Consider the following 18008-nt stretch of genomic DNA (forward strand, 5'->3'; position numbering starts at 1 on the left):
CCTCTGTCAGCACTGAAGGCATGTGGCTGGTATCTGCTGGTCCTTTGGCTTCTGGTTTCAAACAACTTCCCTGGGGGCCTTTTTTTTTTTCTGCAATTCCAAATGCTTCTGTCTGTGTTGATGCTGAGCTTTTTCCAAAATGGTTCTCTCTTAAAGGGCTTCAGTAAGCAGATTAAGACCCAACTTGAATGGGTAGAAATACGTCTCCAAGAAAACCACCTAATCAAAAGATCCCACCCACAATTAGATAGGCCACATCTCTATGGAACAACTTAATAAAAAAGATCCCACCCAAACAATGGGTCTGCCCCCACAAGTGTGGATTAGGATTGAAAGAATATGGCTTTTCTCGGGTACATACCAGTCTCAAAGAAGCACACATTTTTTTCTGCTTACTCTTTTTTTTTTTTTTTTAAAGGAAAGACAGAGAGAAGGAAGGAAGGATAGAAGGAAGGAAGAGAGGAAGAAAGGGAAACATCTTTTTAAACATTTTCTTGTTTTTATTGTATTTTGTTTCTCCGTTTTCGTTACATGGGCTGGGGCCGGGAATCGAACCGAGGTCCTCCGGCATAGCAGGCAAGCACTTTGCCCGCTGAGCCACCGCGGCCCGCCCTTTTCTGCTTACTCTTAATAAAGCATTCTAAATGGAAAATCAATTAAAGTCACAAAACACTGAAACTAAGTCCTTAGGTCATTCAATCTATGTAATAGCCAAACCTTCCAACTTGTTTAAAGTGACAGCTCCTCCTCTGCTAGCAGGGATTTCAAAGTACAGGAGGCCAGGGGAGGGAGGTGTGGCTTTCATCTCTCCATACCTGCCTTTGGCATCCACCACCCTCACCCCTATTACTTATCTTGATTTCTGACACCTCTAGGGTTGAAGTGGGGACGGAGGGGTGGATGGTGAGGGGTGAGGGAATGTTGGGGGTGGATGGGATGCAAAGAATGACAATGGCATGTAGGATAGGAAAGTTCTGACTTCTCTAGTGTGATTATTAGTTGGCTTTGTGGCAGATATTTAACTCTGACTTTTTTTTCTTGGATGCTTTTGTGGATTGAGTTTAGACCCCACTACGCACTCTTGATTACCCTTTACATACCTCAGCAGGCTATTGCCCCCTCAGCATGCTTTGTTGACAGCCCTCTCTGCAACAGATTCTTTTTGGAGGGTGTTCCCATTGATTAAAATGGTTCCAGGACATCTCTTTCTTCCAATTTCCAAATATGGACCCTGGGAAACTTGCCCCTTTCTCTGATAGTCCTTGGATTTGCAGTTAATTTTCAGCTGTGTGCCCCGTTCTGCTGCCACAGATTACTCCAGCCAGACTCTCACCTGTGGTTTTTTTTCAGGGCTCTTTCAAATACCCCCAGTAATAGCAGGGGACCCATATCTCGCTCTCTCCAAGTGGTTCCTTCAGAGCCCCTCTCTTGACCTGAGATAAAGGGGGGAGCAATGCCCCATCCCTTTTTGTGATGGTGGTGGGGCATAGTAGCACATTTTTTTCCCCAAAGAAATCCCTCTCAGTTTTTTTTCCTTTCTCTTTACCTCTTTTATGTCCTCAGTATAGGTGACAAGTTTGAGAATTGTGAAAACAATTCCTTGGCTATCTATTTTGAGGGATGTCTTACAGCTCAACTGGAAACTTGTTACGTATTACAGCCTGATGTCCTACATCTTGTCACATTATTTTTTGCTAAATGCTGATGATCTTTGATTGTCCATTCCATTATTATTATTATTTTTTCCTACAGGCAGGCACCAGGAATCAAACCTGGGTCTCCAGCATGGCAGGCGAGAACTCTGCCTGCTGAGCCACTGTGGCCCACCCTCCACTAATTTTTCAGAATGAAACCTTAAGATGCTAATTGAAAGCTCTGTGGATATAGAAGAACTTGTTGGCTTGTGTAGTTGACTGTTTGGTACTCAGATAGGATGTTCTCGCCATTTTTTGGGGAGTCCTCTGAATGTTAATATTTTAGGTCTTTTATTCTTTTTTATTTATTTATTTTTTGTATGCTGTATGGCAGGGTTGCAGTTCATTATTTTTCCATGTGAGTATCCCATTATTGCAGCACCATTTGTTGAATTTTTTTTTGTCTGTTTGTTTATTTTGCTTCTTTGTTTTGTTTTGGGGGAAGTGTATGGACCAGGAATCAAACCCAGGTCTCTCGCATGGCAGGTGAGAATTCTACCACTGAACTACCCTTGTACCCCAGTCTTTTATGCTTGAGTCAATTTTACCAAAGAGAGGTTCTCCCTGTCAGCTTTCTGAGAATGGAAAAGGTATAGAGGAATGGGATTTTCACCATTCAGTGAAAACTTCTACTTAATTCACATTTTCAGTAGGGTGCTTGACTTTCTTCCTCAAGGTACCCAGTGTCCCTGAGAGTGAAAACTCTCTGGTTCAGTGTTTTCAGGAATTTTATGGTAGGGAAGGAGGTCTAATCTTCTAAGGCACTTCAGACTTTCAACCACTCCCATTTTCAGCCTTCACCTCTCCCTCATTTTGAAGAGAACTTTAGCAGTCAGTTCCTGAGATTCTCTGATGTTGTAAAGCAGAAGAGGGCTTGAGTTTTTTGTCATCTCCCTCTGTAGAGACATAGGTTTCAGTTTTTTTGCTGTTGTTTTTGTTTCTGTCAAACCAGTTGCCATTCCTATATTTACTTTAAATTTTGGAAAGCGTTACTGATATATTGTCTGCTGACATCCTCCCTTTTCTCTTTTTCCTTATGAGTCTTTAATTTTAAACAATTCTTTAATATCACGTCCATGATGTTTCAAGAGAGAGTAAAGATAAAATCCCCTGTATTCACGTCCTTCACCAACATGGAAACTCTTCTAAATGTCAGGCATGCTATTATGTAAATTGCTAACAGTCAATTAATCCTCACCACAAGCTTGTAAGAGCAACTTTGTTCCACCTTTTACCTTCTTATAGGTGAATGCACTGACCTTCAGAGAGGCAAAGTGGTTTGCTTAAAGTCAATCATCTAGGAAGTCAAGGAATTGGGATTTAAACTCAGCTCTAATTTTTCCAAGTTCCATGTTCTTTCTACATCACAACTCTTGAGTGAGGCTCAGTTCCTTTTCTGCTATTGGATCTCTACTTTCTTGGCACCAACATGATACATTTAACATGACAATAAACATAGACACAGTAGCACTGGCATAATCCTCTAGCAAAATGCTTTGTAGTAATTTGCTTCTTCACTGAAGCCTGCTCAACACTTTTCACAAATCATTAGTTATTTCATTTTTAGATTGCACCATAGCTAAGCAGCATTTTTCATTGACATTTATTCTAAATGCTATTAAATTGGGCCACTGTAAATTTGTATTGTACAGCTGGCCATAGGAATCTGAGAGTTAGTTGAGTTGAATGTTAGCAAATGAATTTTTCCCATGGATGATTATGATGTAAAATTTGCTTGAAAGCAGAATAGGATACAGGTGCATTTCAAGAAAAGACATAAGTTAGAAAAAAAGGAAAATATCATATTTTATAGGATGATCATAAAGCACCACAGAGAAAGTTAATTATCATTTCCCTTGGCTTGGGCCCCTTCTATACAGACATGGCTAATTGGATACTGTTTGAGGTCATTTATGACTTCACATAAATATGAAGTCACATTTAAAACTTATTTATAAATTGAGAAACCTGACAAAAAATCATTTATTAATCAGAAGCTCCTTTTGGGTTGTAGTTCCATTTTTTTCATTGGCTTTCTGTGGTTCTCACATGAGATGGTCTGTCCATTAATTTGATGGCATCCTGTCTTACTTTAAGCTACATAGAGTTCCTATCGTAATGGTTTAACCACTGAGCCTCCTAGGAAATTAAAGTCATCTGCACTTTCAGTTCAGAGAATTCCTCTTTAAGGTATAAGTTTCTTAGCACATCAGGCCTTAGCATCCTCCCACAGGGACTAAGTCCTGAGTGCCTACCTGTCTTTCTTTTTAATTGTTCATTATCCAGGATGTGCAGGTGCTCCCTTATTTCCCCTGTGGCTAAGAGTCTCACCAGGCAATAAAAACCTTCCCTGTCTCTGTGGCACTTTTAATTGTTATTACTTCTCATCTGTCCTCCAGAGGTAATTGGCCCCAAAGAGAGCCTCCAGGAAAGTAAGTGCTGAAACTTTCTCAATTTATTGGATTGCTAAATGCAGGGGTATCACAGAAAATTTGGCTGATTGCTTTTGATTCCCCTCCTGAGACTCCCCTGAGTTGAAGCTGAAGTGGTTGCTTTGCTGTCCCACTCTCGAGACCAGTCACCCTGCAGATTCCTGGGTGGGGATCATTCCTAGGTTAGCTGTCATGTCCTACAGTTTTCTCAGTAACACATACTCACTTTTATGTCATTTGCTTTATGCAGCATCTGCATCACCTGGAAACTTCTTAGAAATGCAAATTCTTGGGCTCCATCCCAGACCTACGGAATCAGACACTCTAATGATAGAGCCCAGCAATCTTCATTTTCACGTGTTCTCTAGGTGACTGATGCTAAAGTTTGAGAATTACTGCATCACACACAAAAAAGTGGCTGTGGGTGTGTGGTTGGTTTGTTTGTTTTTACTTAAATAGTAAGCCTCCCTGTATGCAGCTACCTTTAATCAGTCTCTATAGAGTTTCTATGATAGAATAGAAATAAGAGAGCTCTTCTGTGTCTTAGCAATTTAGAAGAGCAAAGGGCTGCTTATAAAATTACCGGTTTAGAGTCTTAGAACTCTAGGACTCAGAAGTCGGCCAAACTGTCTTCTTTTCAAAGAAAGCATAGTTGAACAAGGTGACTCATGTCACAAAGTGACAGAGGTCATGGAAAAACTGCAGCTACATGTTTGGGACCCAATCCCCGGCAGCTCCTGTTGCCTTCTTTGATCTGGCCACTGCTATCCAAGTGATTTGCTAGAAATCATACTTCTTGGGTTGACCACTTTCCAGTCTACTCTGCATGTTTGATTATGTGCTATTTTAGTGGGCCCAGGTAGGCACTCTCATTTTCATAAAATTATGAGTCTATTATGTTTGGATTCAGCTGATAGTATCAGTTCCCATAGAGAGGTTAAGATCAGGATGAATTTAAGTTCGGGATGTGCTTTTGAAGTTAGGGCTCTATTTGAATCTCAGCCTCTCTACTGACTAGTTAGGTGTATGCGACTTTTCTTTTCTTCTTTTTTTTTTTTTTCTTCCCTTTTCTTCTTTTCTAAAACAGGGGTAATACCTACTTCAAAGGATTGCCATGAATAATCTAATTACAATTCAGTACTGTACGTAAAGTTCTCAGTTGGAACCAGTGCAAAGCAGGTGCTCCACATGTGAGATTGCTAAAAGAATCCTCTTCATCTTAGGAAGCCTCTCCAAGTGAATGCTAAGGAAAGTTCCTTATAGAAAAGTTCACCTGATTATACACTTTCTAGTTAATTTTGGAGTGAGACTCTAAACTGCAATGTACTTCTAGAGCTGATGGTCTCAATTTTGCTATTGTACTATTGTTCACGTTTGCTCAGTTATTTATTATTTAACTAAGATTTATTGAGTAACTACTATGTACGTATCAGGTACTGTTCTAGTATTGGGAATACACACAAAAAAACAAAGTTCCTGCCCTCATAATTCTTCTATTCTAGTGGGAGAGACAGACAGTAATCAAACGAGCCAACTAATATGCTGACTTAGGGCAATGTTAGGGGATAGAGAATGATGCAGTGCTAGTTGAGAGAGTAATTGGGTCCACTGTTCTCTTAAGCTGACACCTAAGTGAGGTGAGGGAACAAGCCTCCTAGGTATCGGGAGAAAGTGAATTTCAAAGCAGAGGGAACCTATCACTTGAATAAAGGCCTGATAATGAATTAGTTTATTATATATGTATTTTTTTTTGGTGTAAAATCAGTAAAAAGACCTTATGGAAAATTTCACTTATAATTATTACCCAGTTGTTTGTCGACTTTCATACATATTGATGCGTAGTTAAGTTATGGTGTACCTAAAATTCTTTTAGGCATTTCTTCATGCTGTGTTCCTTTTTAATTTTCTTGTTTTTAATTTTATAAGGCATATATTGCCAAAACTATGTAGCAAGGTACATTTAGTGATGTTTTACTTCTTTTCCTGTCCTCTAATCTTGTTACTATCTTCCCTAGTAGATAATCACTTAGATTAGTTTTATCCATTTATAGTCTTTTTTTGGAAATATAAGGAATTGCACATAAAAAAATCGTATTCTCCTCCCTTTCTTACACAAAAAGTAGCATACTAGATATAGTATTTTGTACCTTGCTTCTTTTACTTTACAGTATCCTAGAGAACACTGTGTGTCCACATAAATGTATCTTCAGCTTTCCTTTTTTTTAAATTGTGAAAAATAACATATATACAAAAAAGCAATACATTTCCAAGTACGTTTTAACAAATAGGTATACCACAGATTTTAAAATTTGATATGCGTTTTAGTTCTATGATTTTTCGTTTTTTCTTCTAGCTGCTCCAAGATACTGGAGACCAAGGGAAATATTAACATATTGATTCAGCAGTTATACGAATTTGTTAAATCCTATCTTTTCTTTTATACTCCTCCTTCTCTTTAAATAATGTATATACATAAAAGCAATAAAATTTCAAAGTACATCGCAACAATTAGTTGTAGAACAGATTTCACAGTTTGGTATGGCTTACAATTCCACAACTTTAGGTTTTTATTTCTAGCTACTCTAAGGTACTGGAGACTAAAAGACATATCAATATACTGATTCAGCACTCATACTCATTTGTTAAACCTGACCTTCTCTGTATAACTCCACCATGATCTTTGATCTGTCTCTCACTGTTTAGGGCTATGGTTATTCTAACTTTTTTATGTTGGAAGGGGCTGTCAATAACATGGGATGGGGGGATGGAACTAGTTGATGTTCTGGAAAGGCTGGCCCCTCTGCATTTCAGGACTTATCTGGTCCAGGAACCCATCTGGAGGTTGTAAGTTTCTGGAAGTTACTCGAGTGCATGGAACCTTTGTAGAATCTTATATAATGCCCTAGGTGTTCTTTAGGATTGGCAGGAATGGTTTTGGTTGGGGTTAGGCAAGTTATGATAGTAGCAGTGTCTAACTGAAGCTTATGTAAGAGTGACCTCCAGGGTAGCTTCTTGGCTCTATTTAAACTCTCTCAGCCACTGATACCTTATTTGTTACACTTCTTTTCCCCCTTTTGGTCATGATGGCATTGTTGATCCCATGGTGCCAGGGCCAGTCTCATCTTCAGCCTTCCTTTTAATACCTGGATAGTAAGTACTCCATTGTAGGGATATGCCATAGTTAATTCAATAAATCTCGTAATGATGGACATTAGGGTGGTTTACAGTCTTCTGCTGTTATAAATATTGTTGCAATGAACATCTTTGTACATGTCTTTTCCCCAAAAGTTTCCAAGTATATAAATGAGATAGATTTCTAGATATTGGGTTGGTGGATCAAAGGGTAAATATTCATATTTACATATTTAATTTTGTTGGGTATTTCCAAAACCCCTTCAGAGTGGTTGTACCGTTTTGTGTTCCCATCAGCAATATATGAGAGTGGCTATTTTTCCATAGGTGCATTGTCAAACTTTTGGATTTTTGTCAATTTGATAGATAAGAAGTTAAATACTTTACAGTATTTTATTGTGCATTTCTCATTTTGTGAGATTGTGTATCTTTCCATATGTTGATGGATTATTTGCCCTTTTTATGCACTTGTCTTCATACTTTTGCCCATTTTTCTTTTGGACTTTAGTTTTGTGTTTCACAATTTTTAGGAGCTCTTTGTATGTTAGGAACATTAGCTATTTTTTTTTCTGGGATATAATTAAAAAAGAGTTTTTATAAGTTTTTCCTCTGTCTTTGACTTTTGTGTTTGCTTATGGTGTTGTTTCTTTTTTTTTTTTTGGTCATGCATAAGTTTTCTTATGTTGTAAAAAATCAGTCTTTAAATTTCTTTTAAATTTGAGCCATATTTATGACAGTTTCCCCATGCCCACTATGAACCAGGCACTATGCTGAGATCCTTTGCCTGCATTGCCTCATGCATTTTGTACAACCCTTCGAGGTAGATCTCCATTATTAGACCTATTTTGAAGATGAGGATACTAAGATTGGGAGGGGTCAGATCACTGACTTCTTCTTAGGCCCCAATTTGGCTTTAAGGGCTCAAAAACAACAGTGAGTCTTTTTTGTATTTCCACAGGCTTTCTTGAGAAGGACAAGAAGCCGTATTGCCGAAAGGATTTCTTAGAGATGTTCTCACCCAAGTGTGGTGGCTGCAACCGCCCTGTGCTGGAAAACTACCTTTCAGCCATGGACACCGTCTGGCACCCGGAATGCTTTGTGTGTGGGGTCTGTATACTCTCACTTATCTTTTGGATTTAGGGAAAGCCGGGAGTTCTCCTCTCTGAGAGGCAGAGCTGCAACTAGTAAGAGGGTTCACAGCCCTGGCTGGAGAATTGGCGTGGGTTTCCTAAAGAGGAAATAAAACATAGCAGCCATTGTTTTGTTTATTTTTGGCTTTCCTGCTTTGCAAGTGAGCAGCATTCTAGCCTCCATTTGTCAAGGAGCCATGTGAAATGTCTATAACTGGCAGGGATTTCAAGGCTGAAGGTGTTACTTTGCTCAAGAATTGTACCTTTTAACATCTGTGTTCATTTTCTCGTGCTTCCCTCCTCCCCCAGGACTGCTTCAGCAGTTTTTCTGCTGGTTCCTTCTTTGAGCTGGATGGACGTCCATTCTGTGAGCTCCACTACCATCACCGCCGAGGGACCCTCTGTCACGGGTGCGGGCAGCCCATCACTGGCCGCTGCATCAGTGCCATGGGGCACAAGTTCCATCCTGAGCACTTTGTGTGTGCTTTCTGCCTGACGCAGTTGTCCAAGGGCATCTTCAGGGAGCAGAACGATAAGACATACTGTCAACCCTGCTTCAATAAGCTCTTCCCTCTATAATCTTATGTGAACCCTCAACCTCTCTAGATCCTCTGGAAAATTTAAACCAAGAGAGGAAAGAGTAGCTTTGCTATTACTGACCTGCTTAATAAACTTATAAAGAAAGTAAAGGTGATGAGCAAATAAGAGAACTTCTAGACATTACATGACTCAGCTTGAAATTCTCAGGTGTTACCCTCCAGGCTAGCAAGTCTGTGGTATCATTAAGTAAGACAAAACACCAATTATGTGTTCTCTTGAGATTCTAATAGTGCTGATCAATTCCAGTCCTTTTTTTTTTTTTTTTTCCAACCAGGTACCTGGATTTGGATCCAGTCCTGCTATCCAGTCCTTCTGTTTTCCACTTGCACACATTCATTCTGCCACTGGTTTCTCAGATTTCTTGATTTTCACACCTACTGATGGTCCTGCTATAGTCCCTCTACTTTGGGTCTCATAACTCCTCTTTCAGGCTTCCCTCATTTCCCTGTGGCGCACTTTCCACAATCATCGCCACGGTCTTTAGTCTCACTGTCAGAAATCATGTAATACTCTTACATTCTTTGAATCAACCGACAGTGTATTTCTCTTTTTTAAGGGGAGGTAGATTTTTACTGGGCGTCTTTATGTACTGACATCGTTGATAAATAAAATGACTTGCCGTTTTTATGACTCATTGTCATATTTGTTTGGTAGATAAATTTTCTGCTTCCTGTATTTTATACTGTGTGTCAAGTGAAATTAAATTTGTTTTTTTAACCTCTTATTTCCTTCACACAATAGACATTTTTTTAAATCATAAGAAGTAAAAGGATGACTTGCATTCACTAACTTTTTTCTTTTTTTTTTTTTTTTTAACTTTTCTCTTTAGTTGGGATCCATAACATTTATTTATTTCATTTTTTTGGATTTAGATGATTGAGTCATCTAAAAAGATGACACAGTTTCTTAAAATTGTTTTAATCATTTTGTTTATATAAGAAGAAAAATGGGCTCTCTAATAGGCACCTTTCAAATTCATATCTGAAGGGCGGAAATGAAACCTTTCCCACAACTTCATGATTGTCTCATGAAAACAAACAGGATGGCAATTCGTAGGGTATTTCTAAAGGAAGGTGTTATAAAATATTATTTGATCATTTTCTAGCTTTGAATTAGGGAATTCAAGTCCCCAAGAAAAATCTCCACTTAATTATTTGCTCCTCAGCAAAATATTGTAAGTGACTTTGTAGAAAACTTTGACAAGTTATTCAAGAATCTGATCATTTTTCTCATGTCCTATCAGTTTAACTTGTTTATAAGAGTAAGTTTCACAAATAGTCATCATCCTTCTTCAAAAGAGATGTTGATAAGAAGTATCCACTATCTTTCTTATCATGTTCCTCTTACCATGGTCAAAATAATTGTATGATTATTTGTTATAACAAAAGCCAGAACTTTAGGATCATTATTTCTGAAATAAATTAGAAAGGAAAATCCTTCAGTGTACTTATCTTTAGAAATAGGACAGAAGTTGGAGTCTTCTTAGATTGGTATGGAAACAGTATCTCCTGGAGAAATAAAATAGACTACATGATTCTTGCCAAGCTTCATTATGCTCATTGATATTGTTGGAATGGGTCCTAAGGGGGTTTTGAGAGTTGAAAAAGGAGTTGGTAACAGTTAATTCTATAAAATGGCAACTCCAAAAATGATTCAAACTGACTTGTGTCTAAGATATATGGGAAGCCACACAGATATGGAGTCATCTGGCTTCTGTCTTGCTTGGTTGGCTGAAAATACCAAACTAAGCAAAATACTTGTTCAACTCCAAACATCCTCCTTACAGTGTCCTCACTGGATGATATCATATGCAGGTATTAATATGGCAGTGCTAATGGTATCCTTGGCAACTTGATAGCATTACCTGGAGGTTTCAGCCCTTAAGAAGAAATGTTCAGGTGCTAAAACTTTTATTTATGAGGATTAGCCACTATTTTGAAATTGCATTAGAATCTAAATATTTTTAAATGCCAGAAAACCCAGAGCTCACAGAAGTGCAACTAAGAAGTGAAGACTTTTCTTCCTCACAATTAAAGTGGTTATATTTGCCCAAAAAATGATGCAGCCTTCAGAACCATTGTGTAAGCAGCAAGGAAACCACTCATATGTAAAAAGCTCTACTATTTTTTTTTTTAACCCAGAAATACCGTTACTTAAATGGATCATGTACCTACACATTCTTGGCTCTAAATAACTTTCAGCTGTTTGGAAAAAAATAAAATTTACCCATTCAAGGGACAGGGCTGTAGACTCAGAACTCTTTTCAAAAAGGGGTCCCTCATTTGGTTTGGACAGGTGTAAGACTATCTTAGGAGTAATTATAGTCCCCCATGGTGATACTTTATTGAGACAACAATTATTTTTCCATACATATTTAGCATAGCATTTCTCTTACGGATGTAGGATGGCAGCCAGCCACATGCTCCCTTTTCCATCTAGCCTTGCAAGTAAAAGTCGTGAGATTCATCCTAACTGGACCAGCTTAGGTCATATGCCCACAAATTATTTTGTCGTTGGGGAAATGGATTGTACAACTCACCTTAAACCAAACCAGAACACTCCTGGAAATGGGGACAGGACTAGGTTTCCTGAAACACAACGGCTCTGTGGAAGATGTGTGAATGCTCAAACAAAAATATGAGTACTGGTAAGAGAAGAGGAGGGGGTGATGAATCTTGAATTCATTTAAGCATATAAGTTCAAGAGTGAAAATACTACAGATTTTCTGAGTTTTGAGGTGATAAAGAAGGTAAGCAAATAGGTATTGCTGGTCCCCAAGGGAACATGTATGAGAAATTTACAAAATTAAAAAATAGAAAAGAGCCAGGAGAGAAGGAGTCGTGAGGAACATATGGCAAAGGCACTGATCTTTTCTAGGTCCTTAGGGGGATAACATTCAGAAGCATCAAAAGCAGCTTCAGTTTGGGAATCTGAAAAGGGTGATTTTCCAGCTGGAAAGAAAGGTGAGAAGGAGTGCAGCTTTCCTCAGAGACAAATGTCTTAAGCATAAGCAGTTGCTTTATAAGGGCAGTGGCTCCAGCCACTGAGATAGAGGATTGAGAAAAATGTCTTCCTATTCTGGAGGCATTACAGAGATTGAATTACTGGAGAGAATTTGCCCTCAGTGCAGCATGACTGTGCTAGGAACCCACAGCTCAAATGGGAAATGGAAATCAAAGAGGAGTGGGATTCACTGGCTGAGAAAAAGAAATGTCAGATAAGAGCTGGTGCTTGGGTGCGAATTTCTAATTTTGCCAAAAGGCAGCAAGCAATGTCTCAAGTGTATTTTAAAAGGAAGCAGACAGTTTATTCAGGAGGATTTCCCAAACCCTATATATGGTACATTTAGTGTCTAAATTCACTTCTATGGGAAGATGTCTCTTCACCGAGTTTAGGTTCACAAATGGTGAATTCTGGGCAATTGGCAAAGACTTGCTTGGCATTCAGGTGAGAGCCATCCACATATACTGGCTTGAATCTTTTAGGTACCACAGAAAAGGCTATGTTCTTTTAACCCATCTCTGTGGATGCAGACCTATTGTGGGTAGGACCTTTTGCTTAAGTTGTTTCTATGGAGATGTAACCCAGCCCATCAAGGTGGGTCTTAATCCCCTTGCTGGGCTCCTCTATGAGAGGATAAAAGGCAGAGACATTTTTGAAAAAAGTTCAGAGAAGCTAAGAGAGGAAATGCCCCAGGAGAAGCAAAGAGATGAAATCCAAAGAAAAGCCTCTGGAGGAGAGAAAGTGCCATTGAAGTCAACTCAGAAGAGAAGGATCAGTAGACAACGCCAAGTGCCTTCTCACATGACAGAGGAACCCTGAATGCCAGCAGTTTTTCCTCTGAGAAAGTATCTTCCTCTTGGTACCTTCATTTGGACATATTCTCGGCCTTACAACTGTACATTTGTAACCTAATAAACCCCCATTGAAAAAGTCAACCCATTTCTAGTATATTGCCTTCTGGCAGCTTTAGCAAACCAAAAATCCGTGTTATCATCAAATACAGTGTTCTGGGAATACCATGCTTTTCCAGGATAACTACCCCCCATTTCAGTGAGAGACATCTCAGATCCCAGGTGCTGAAGGAATAACTTCTATAGCTAAGAATGGGCAGAACAAGAAATCAAAAACTTTACTTCCTACGGACTTTAACTCAGAGGAGATAAGACAACCTAATTTTGGATTTTCATGTCTTTGGACTTTGATGTACTATGTTGAATGTGTCTGGACAGAATTGGAGATGTGAAATGGAAGTAATTTTCTGCCTTATTTTTTTTTTCTCAGTCCTGTTTGTTCACAAGGACAATTTCTCCACCTTGTGGTTTCGGCAGGACTGACTTTATCTTTAGCTCCTGGAATGGAGACAAGTCTCATTCCTGACCAATAGTATACTGTGTTCTTCCAGATTAAGGTGTTTGGATCAGGAATAGACAAGTGACCCTAATGAAGACAATCAGATTGTTCCCTAGGACTCTTGCTAGATTTATTGGGAAAGAGGCATTCTAATTTCATTAGGATGCCTGGTTGCTAGGATAATGATAATCTATTGCTGCTGAGAAATGGCTTTGTCATCACTTAGAACCTTCCTGAGAAAGGAGCCAATACATAATAAAAAATAGAGTTAAGTAATGGAGAGGTAGTATCATCTTTTATGAGCACCTCAATCCAATCAATTTAGCATCTCTATCCCCAAATTCCTAGTTAAGTGAACAAGTATATTCTTTTTGTTTGTTTGTTTAAACTGATTTTTATTGGTATTCTGTCACTGATTAACAAAGTGAGCAGAAAACAAATAATACCCTTTTTATAAATTTAAAATGTGGTGAAACAATGAGTAAATGAACAAATAAACCCCATATTGGTACAAATTTTATGTTGCACATCCCTATGAAAAACTAATAAATGAAAATAATATCTGATCACTTCTCAGTGCTTTTTACACTAGGGCACAGTGATAAGCATTGTATTTTAAGGTTGATATCTTATTTAGAATTACATATTAAGAATACAAACTTCTTGTTCCTGTACATTTTGTCAGTAAAGTTGAATATTGTGTTAATGTCACTAAAGAAAAATAAGGTGGGGGGAGGGGAGACATTTGCCATTTTGTAAGATGCAAAAAATGTCTTGGAAATCATGTTATATATCCTGCTTCATCTAGCACTACTCCTTAGAAAACCATCAAATCTCTAATACTACTGCAGTGCTGTGTATTATTTAGAGTGAAAAATAGTTTTAAAATATCTTGATGTCATATTGGAAACAAAAAAGAAAAAAATATAAAATTTTAAGAGAAATGGATTTACATTTATCCTGAAATTTGGTACTTGAAGTAAATTGAATTTAGAAGAGGTTGAAGAAGAGGAAGAAAGCATTTATAGTGATTCTAAGAAGTGACTTTTCAGTGCGTTGGGGTTTGAGGGTGATGATTTTCATTATGTCCCAAGACACTTTGAAAATACGACTTTCCATCTCCAGTTGCACTCATATTTTCAGACATGAGATAAGATATTTTGGAGATGCCCAAAAATAAAGTGAGGAGCTGAAAAGAAAATAGATTTTCCTGACATAATATGAAAAATTTTGAAAGAGTGAGCACCACCGGAGGATTTATTGTCTCACAATTTTGGTGGTTAGAAGTCTAAACTGTAGGTATTGGCAGGACAACTTTTCTCCAATTTTGTAGCATCCTGGTGGTGGTTTGTACGCAATCACCCTCTCTCTGTCACAGGGCAGTCGGCTTCCTTTGGTCTTTCCTCTGATTTCTACTTCCAATGTCCAAACTTCCTTTGCTTATAAGGACTCTAGTCGTATAGGATTGAGGCCATCCTGATTCTATGTGGCCTCATCTTTATAGACTCTTGAACGATCCTGCTTACAAATGAATTCGCCCCCTAGGACCAGGAGTTGAGACGTGTACATCTTTATGTCTTTATGGAGGCATGATTCAGTCCCCAACAGAGGGAGAGTAGGAAGGGAGAAAATAATATGATCTATAAGAGAACACATGAGTTGGCCAAGGTGAAATTTCCAGACCTTCCGGTAAAGGAAGAAACACGGGATACATATAGCACACTCACTGTGGGGGAAAGAAAGGCAGTGGGGGAATTTGCCACTCAGTTAGTCACCTTACACAGACTACCTGGTTATATACTCACTTGTCCGAGTTGTCTCTTAATTTAGGTTGCCCTAGTAATGGATTCCGAGACTAGGGTTTATGTACAATATTCTATTTTGGAGGTGATCTTTGGATGTACAGGTAGGGGAGAGAGGGGTGGGGTAGTGAGCTAGGAAAAGGAAAGCCTACTTATGATCATGCCTAAGAGTCACCTCCAAGAACCCCTTTTGTTTCTTAGATGTGGCCTCTTTCTCTAAGCCAACTTGGCAGATGAACTCACTGCCTTCCCTCCTAAGTAGTACATGACTCCCGGGGGTATAAATCTCCCTGGCAATGTGGGGCATGACACCCAGTGGATGAACCTGGCCCTGGCATTGTAGGAGTCAGAAAGCCTTCTTGACCAAAAGAGGGTAGAGAAATGAAACAAAATAGTAGCTGAGAGATTTCAATTGGAGCTGAGAGGTCATCCTGGAGGTCGTTCTTTTGCAGTGTATCAATATCCCCTTTCAGGTTTGGGTGTGTTGGAGTAGCTAGAGAGTAACAACTGAAGCTTTTGAACTGATATCCAGAGCCTTAATTCTTGAAGATGATTGTATAACCATATAGTTTTTAAAATGTGACCATGTGATTGTGAAAACCTTGTGAGTGACACTCCCTTTATCCAGTGTATGCACAGATGAGTAAGAAAAAAAAAGACAAATAAATAAATAAATAATATGGGGGAGAGAGTATGGGATGTTTTAGTGTTCTTTTTCTCTTTTGTTTTGACCTTTATTCTTATTTTTATTTTAGGGGTAATGAAAGTTTTCAAAAATCAATTGTGATGATGACTGCACAGCTACATGATGACACTGTGAAACACATTGTACAATTTGGATGATTATATGTTATGTGAATATATAACATATCTTAATAAACTGCATTTAAAAAGTGGCAATTTAGTATTGAATATTCTTGTTTTTAGGAAATGAACAAGCCTCCAAGGAGTACGATGTATTCAACCTACACCCAAAGCTTTAGAAAGTAGATAAACTGATAGAAAGAGAGATAGATGGGTCAATGGATGATGCAGCAAATGTAGCTAAGCATTAAAAGTTGTGGGTCTGCAAAAGGGAGAAGAGTGAAATAAGACTAAGTGTCAATGGCTGAGAGATTCCAAACAGAGTCGAGAGGTTATCCTGGAGGTTATTCTTACGCATTAAATAGATATCACCTTGCTGTTCAAGATGTGATGGAGAGGCTGGAGGGAAGTGCCTGAAAATGTAGAGCTGTGTTCCAGTAGCCATGTTTCTTGATGATGATTGTATAATGATATAGCTTTCACAATGTGACTGTGTGGTTGTGAAAACCTTGTGTCTGATGCTCCTTTTGGCTATGGTATGGACAGATGAGTAAAACATAAGGATTGAAAATAAATAATAGGGGGAACAAATGTTAAAATAAATTTAGTTTGAAATGCTAGTGATCAATGAAAGGGAGGGGTAAGGGGTATGGTATGTATAACTTTTTTTCTCTGTTATCGTTTTATTTCTTTTTCTGCTGTCTTTTTATTTCTTTTTCTAAATCGATGCAAATGTTCTAAGAAATGATGAATATGCAAGTATGTGATGATATCAAGAATTACTGATTATATATGTAGAATGGAATGATATCTTATTGTTTTGTTTGTTTGTTGTTAATTTTTTTATTAATAAAAAAAAGTTGTGGGTCTGTGTATCAGGGAGAAGGGTTTGGGGTATGTTGGGAGTTCTTGGTATGAGGTTTGTATTACTTTTGCAATGGTCCCATAAGTTTGAAGTTATCTCAAAATAAAAAGTTAAAATCTGGTAAAAAAAAAAAAAAAAAAAAAGGAAGGCCAATTCAGTGTCTGTCGGCATTTAATACTCTTGAGGACCTCTAGGAGATATTATAGAACACATGGAGTGTCAACACCAACCCCACCCCTTGCCTCCTCTGCCTCTGTGACCTGCCCTGCCTGCAAGCTGGACCTGCTTAAGTAGCCCAAGAAAGACAAAATCATCATTGCTTGTCACAAAGGAAGTCTTGAAGTGCATTTAACAGGGAGTGTCAACAGATATGTGAAAGGGAACTGATGGCATCTCTTGGGGAAAGTCACGGAGGGGTAAGCTTATAAGAAAAAGTCATTGTGAAGTTCTTCAAGTCACTGAAAATCACAATACTTTGAATGCATCATAAGTCACTTGCAAAGCTTTAAAATATTCCCCACTTTAGAAACCTTAAAGCAGTCCATCTAGCGGTAGTGATGGTGGAGGGGATAAGGGAAGGGAGACAGTAGGCAGGGATTATTATTTCCATTTTACTTATGAAAAAAAAAGTGATCACATACATGAGTGGGCCCAAATCATCCAACTTTGTAGTGTTTGAAAGCAGTAAAAAGAAAGGGGGGGAATTTTGAGTTTTATGTATATGACCATAAAAAAGTTAAAAAACTCAGATAGAGCTAGAACCAACGTTAGCTTATTTCTTGCCTGGGATGCTTTCTCTTGAACTCTGCATCAACAATGTGTAGTATATCTAAGAAACATGGCCCATGAGGTGAATATTTGAGGGACAGGTGGGAGCATGACAGCAGTAAAGTGATCCACTGCTTAGGGTATGTTATCTTTGAGGAAAACAGTAAGAGCAGCCTTGGCAACAAACCAAAAGTCAAATGTGGATTCTACCACTTAGAAACTGTGGAAACCCTGGCTAAGCCACTTATCTTCTCAAACTTCAGTTCATAATCTGCTAAATGTGGGCAATAATACCTCTCACATAGGTTTTCTAAAAGGATTAACGAATATATTAAGTGAGAAATGGCTCTGCAAACTGCCAAGTACCATACATAAGAGACATTAACAAAATAGTCTAAGAGACATGTGATAAAGCCAACATTGCATCC

At 38.4% G+C, this 18008-nt stretch overlaps 1 protein-coding gene across 4 annotated transcripts in view; it reads left to right on the forward strand.

Moving 5' to 3' along the window:
• Positions 1-9610, forward strand: part of LPXN (leupaxin) — a 49299-nt gene extending 39689 nt beyond the window's left edge. For all 4 annotated transcript variants that reach the window (XM_077116185.1, XM_077116187.1, XM_077116186.1 and 1 more), the window contains exons 8-9: positions 8217-8365; positions 8698-9610. In XM_077116185.1, coding sequence (XP_076972300.1) covers positions 8217-8365; positions 8698-8967 — 419 coding nt within the window. In that variant the 3' untranslated portion in view covers positions 8968-9610. The remainder of the gene's footprint in view (positions 1-8216; positions 8366-8697) is intronic.
• Positions 9611-18008: the final 8398 nt, after the last annotated feature.

This window comes from Tamandua tetradactyla, chromosome 9 (assembly GCF_023851605.1).
Source record: "Tamandua tetradactyla isolate mTamTet1 chromosome 9, mTamTet1.pri, whole genome shotgun sequence".
Classification (NCBI taxonomy): Eukaryota; Metazoa; Chordata; class Mammalia; order Pilosa; family Myrmecophagidae; genus Tamandua; species Tamandua tetradactyla.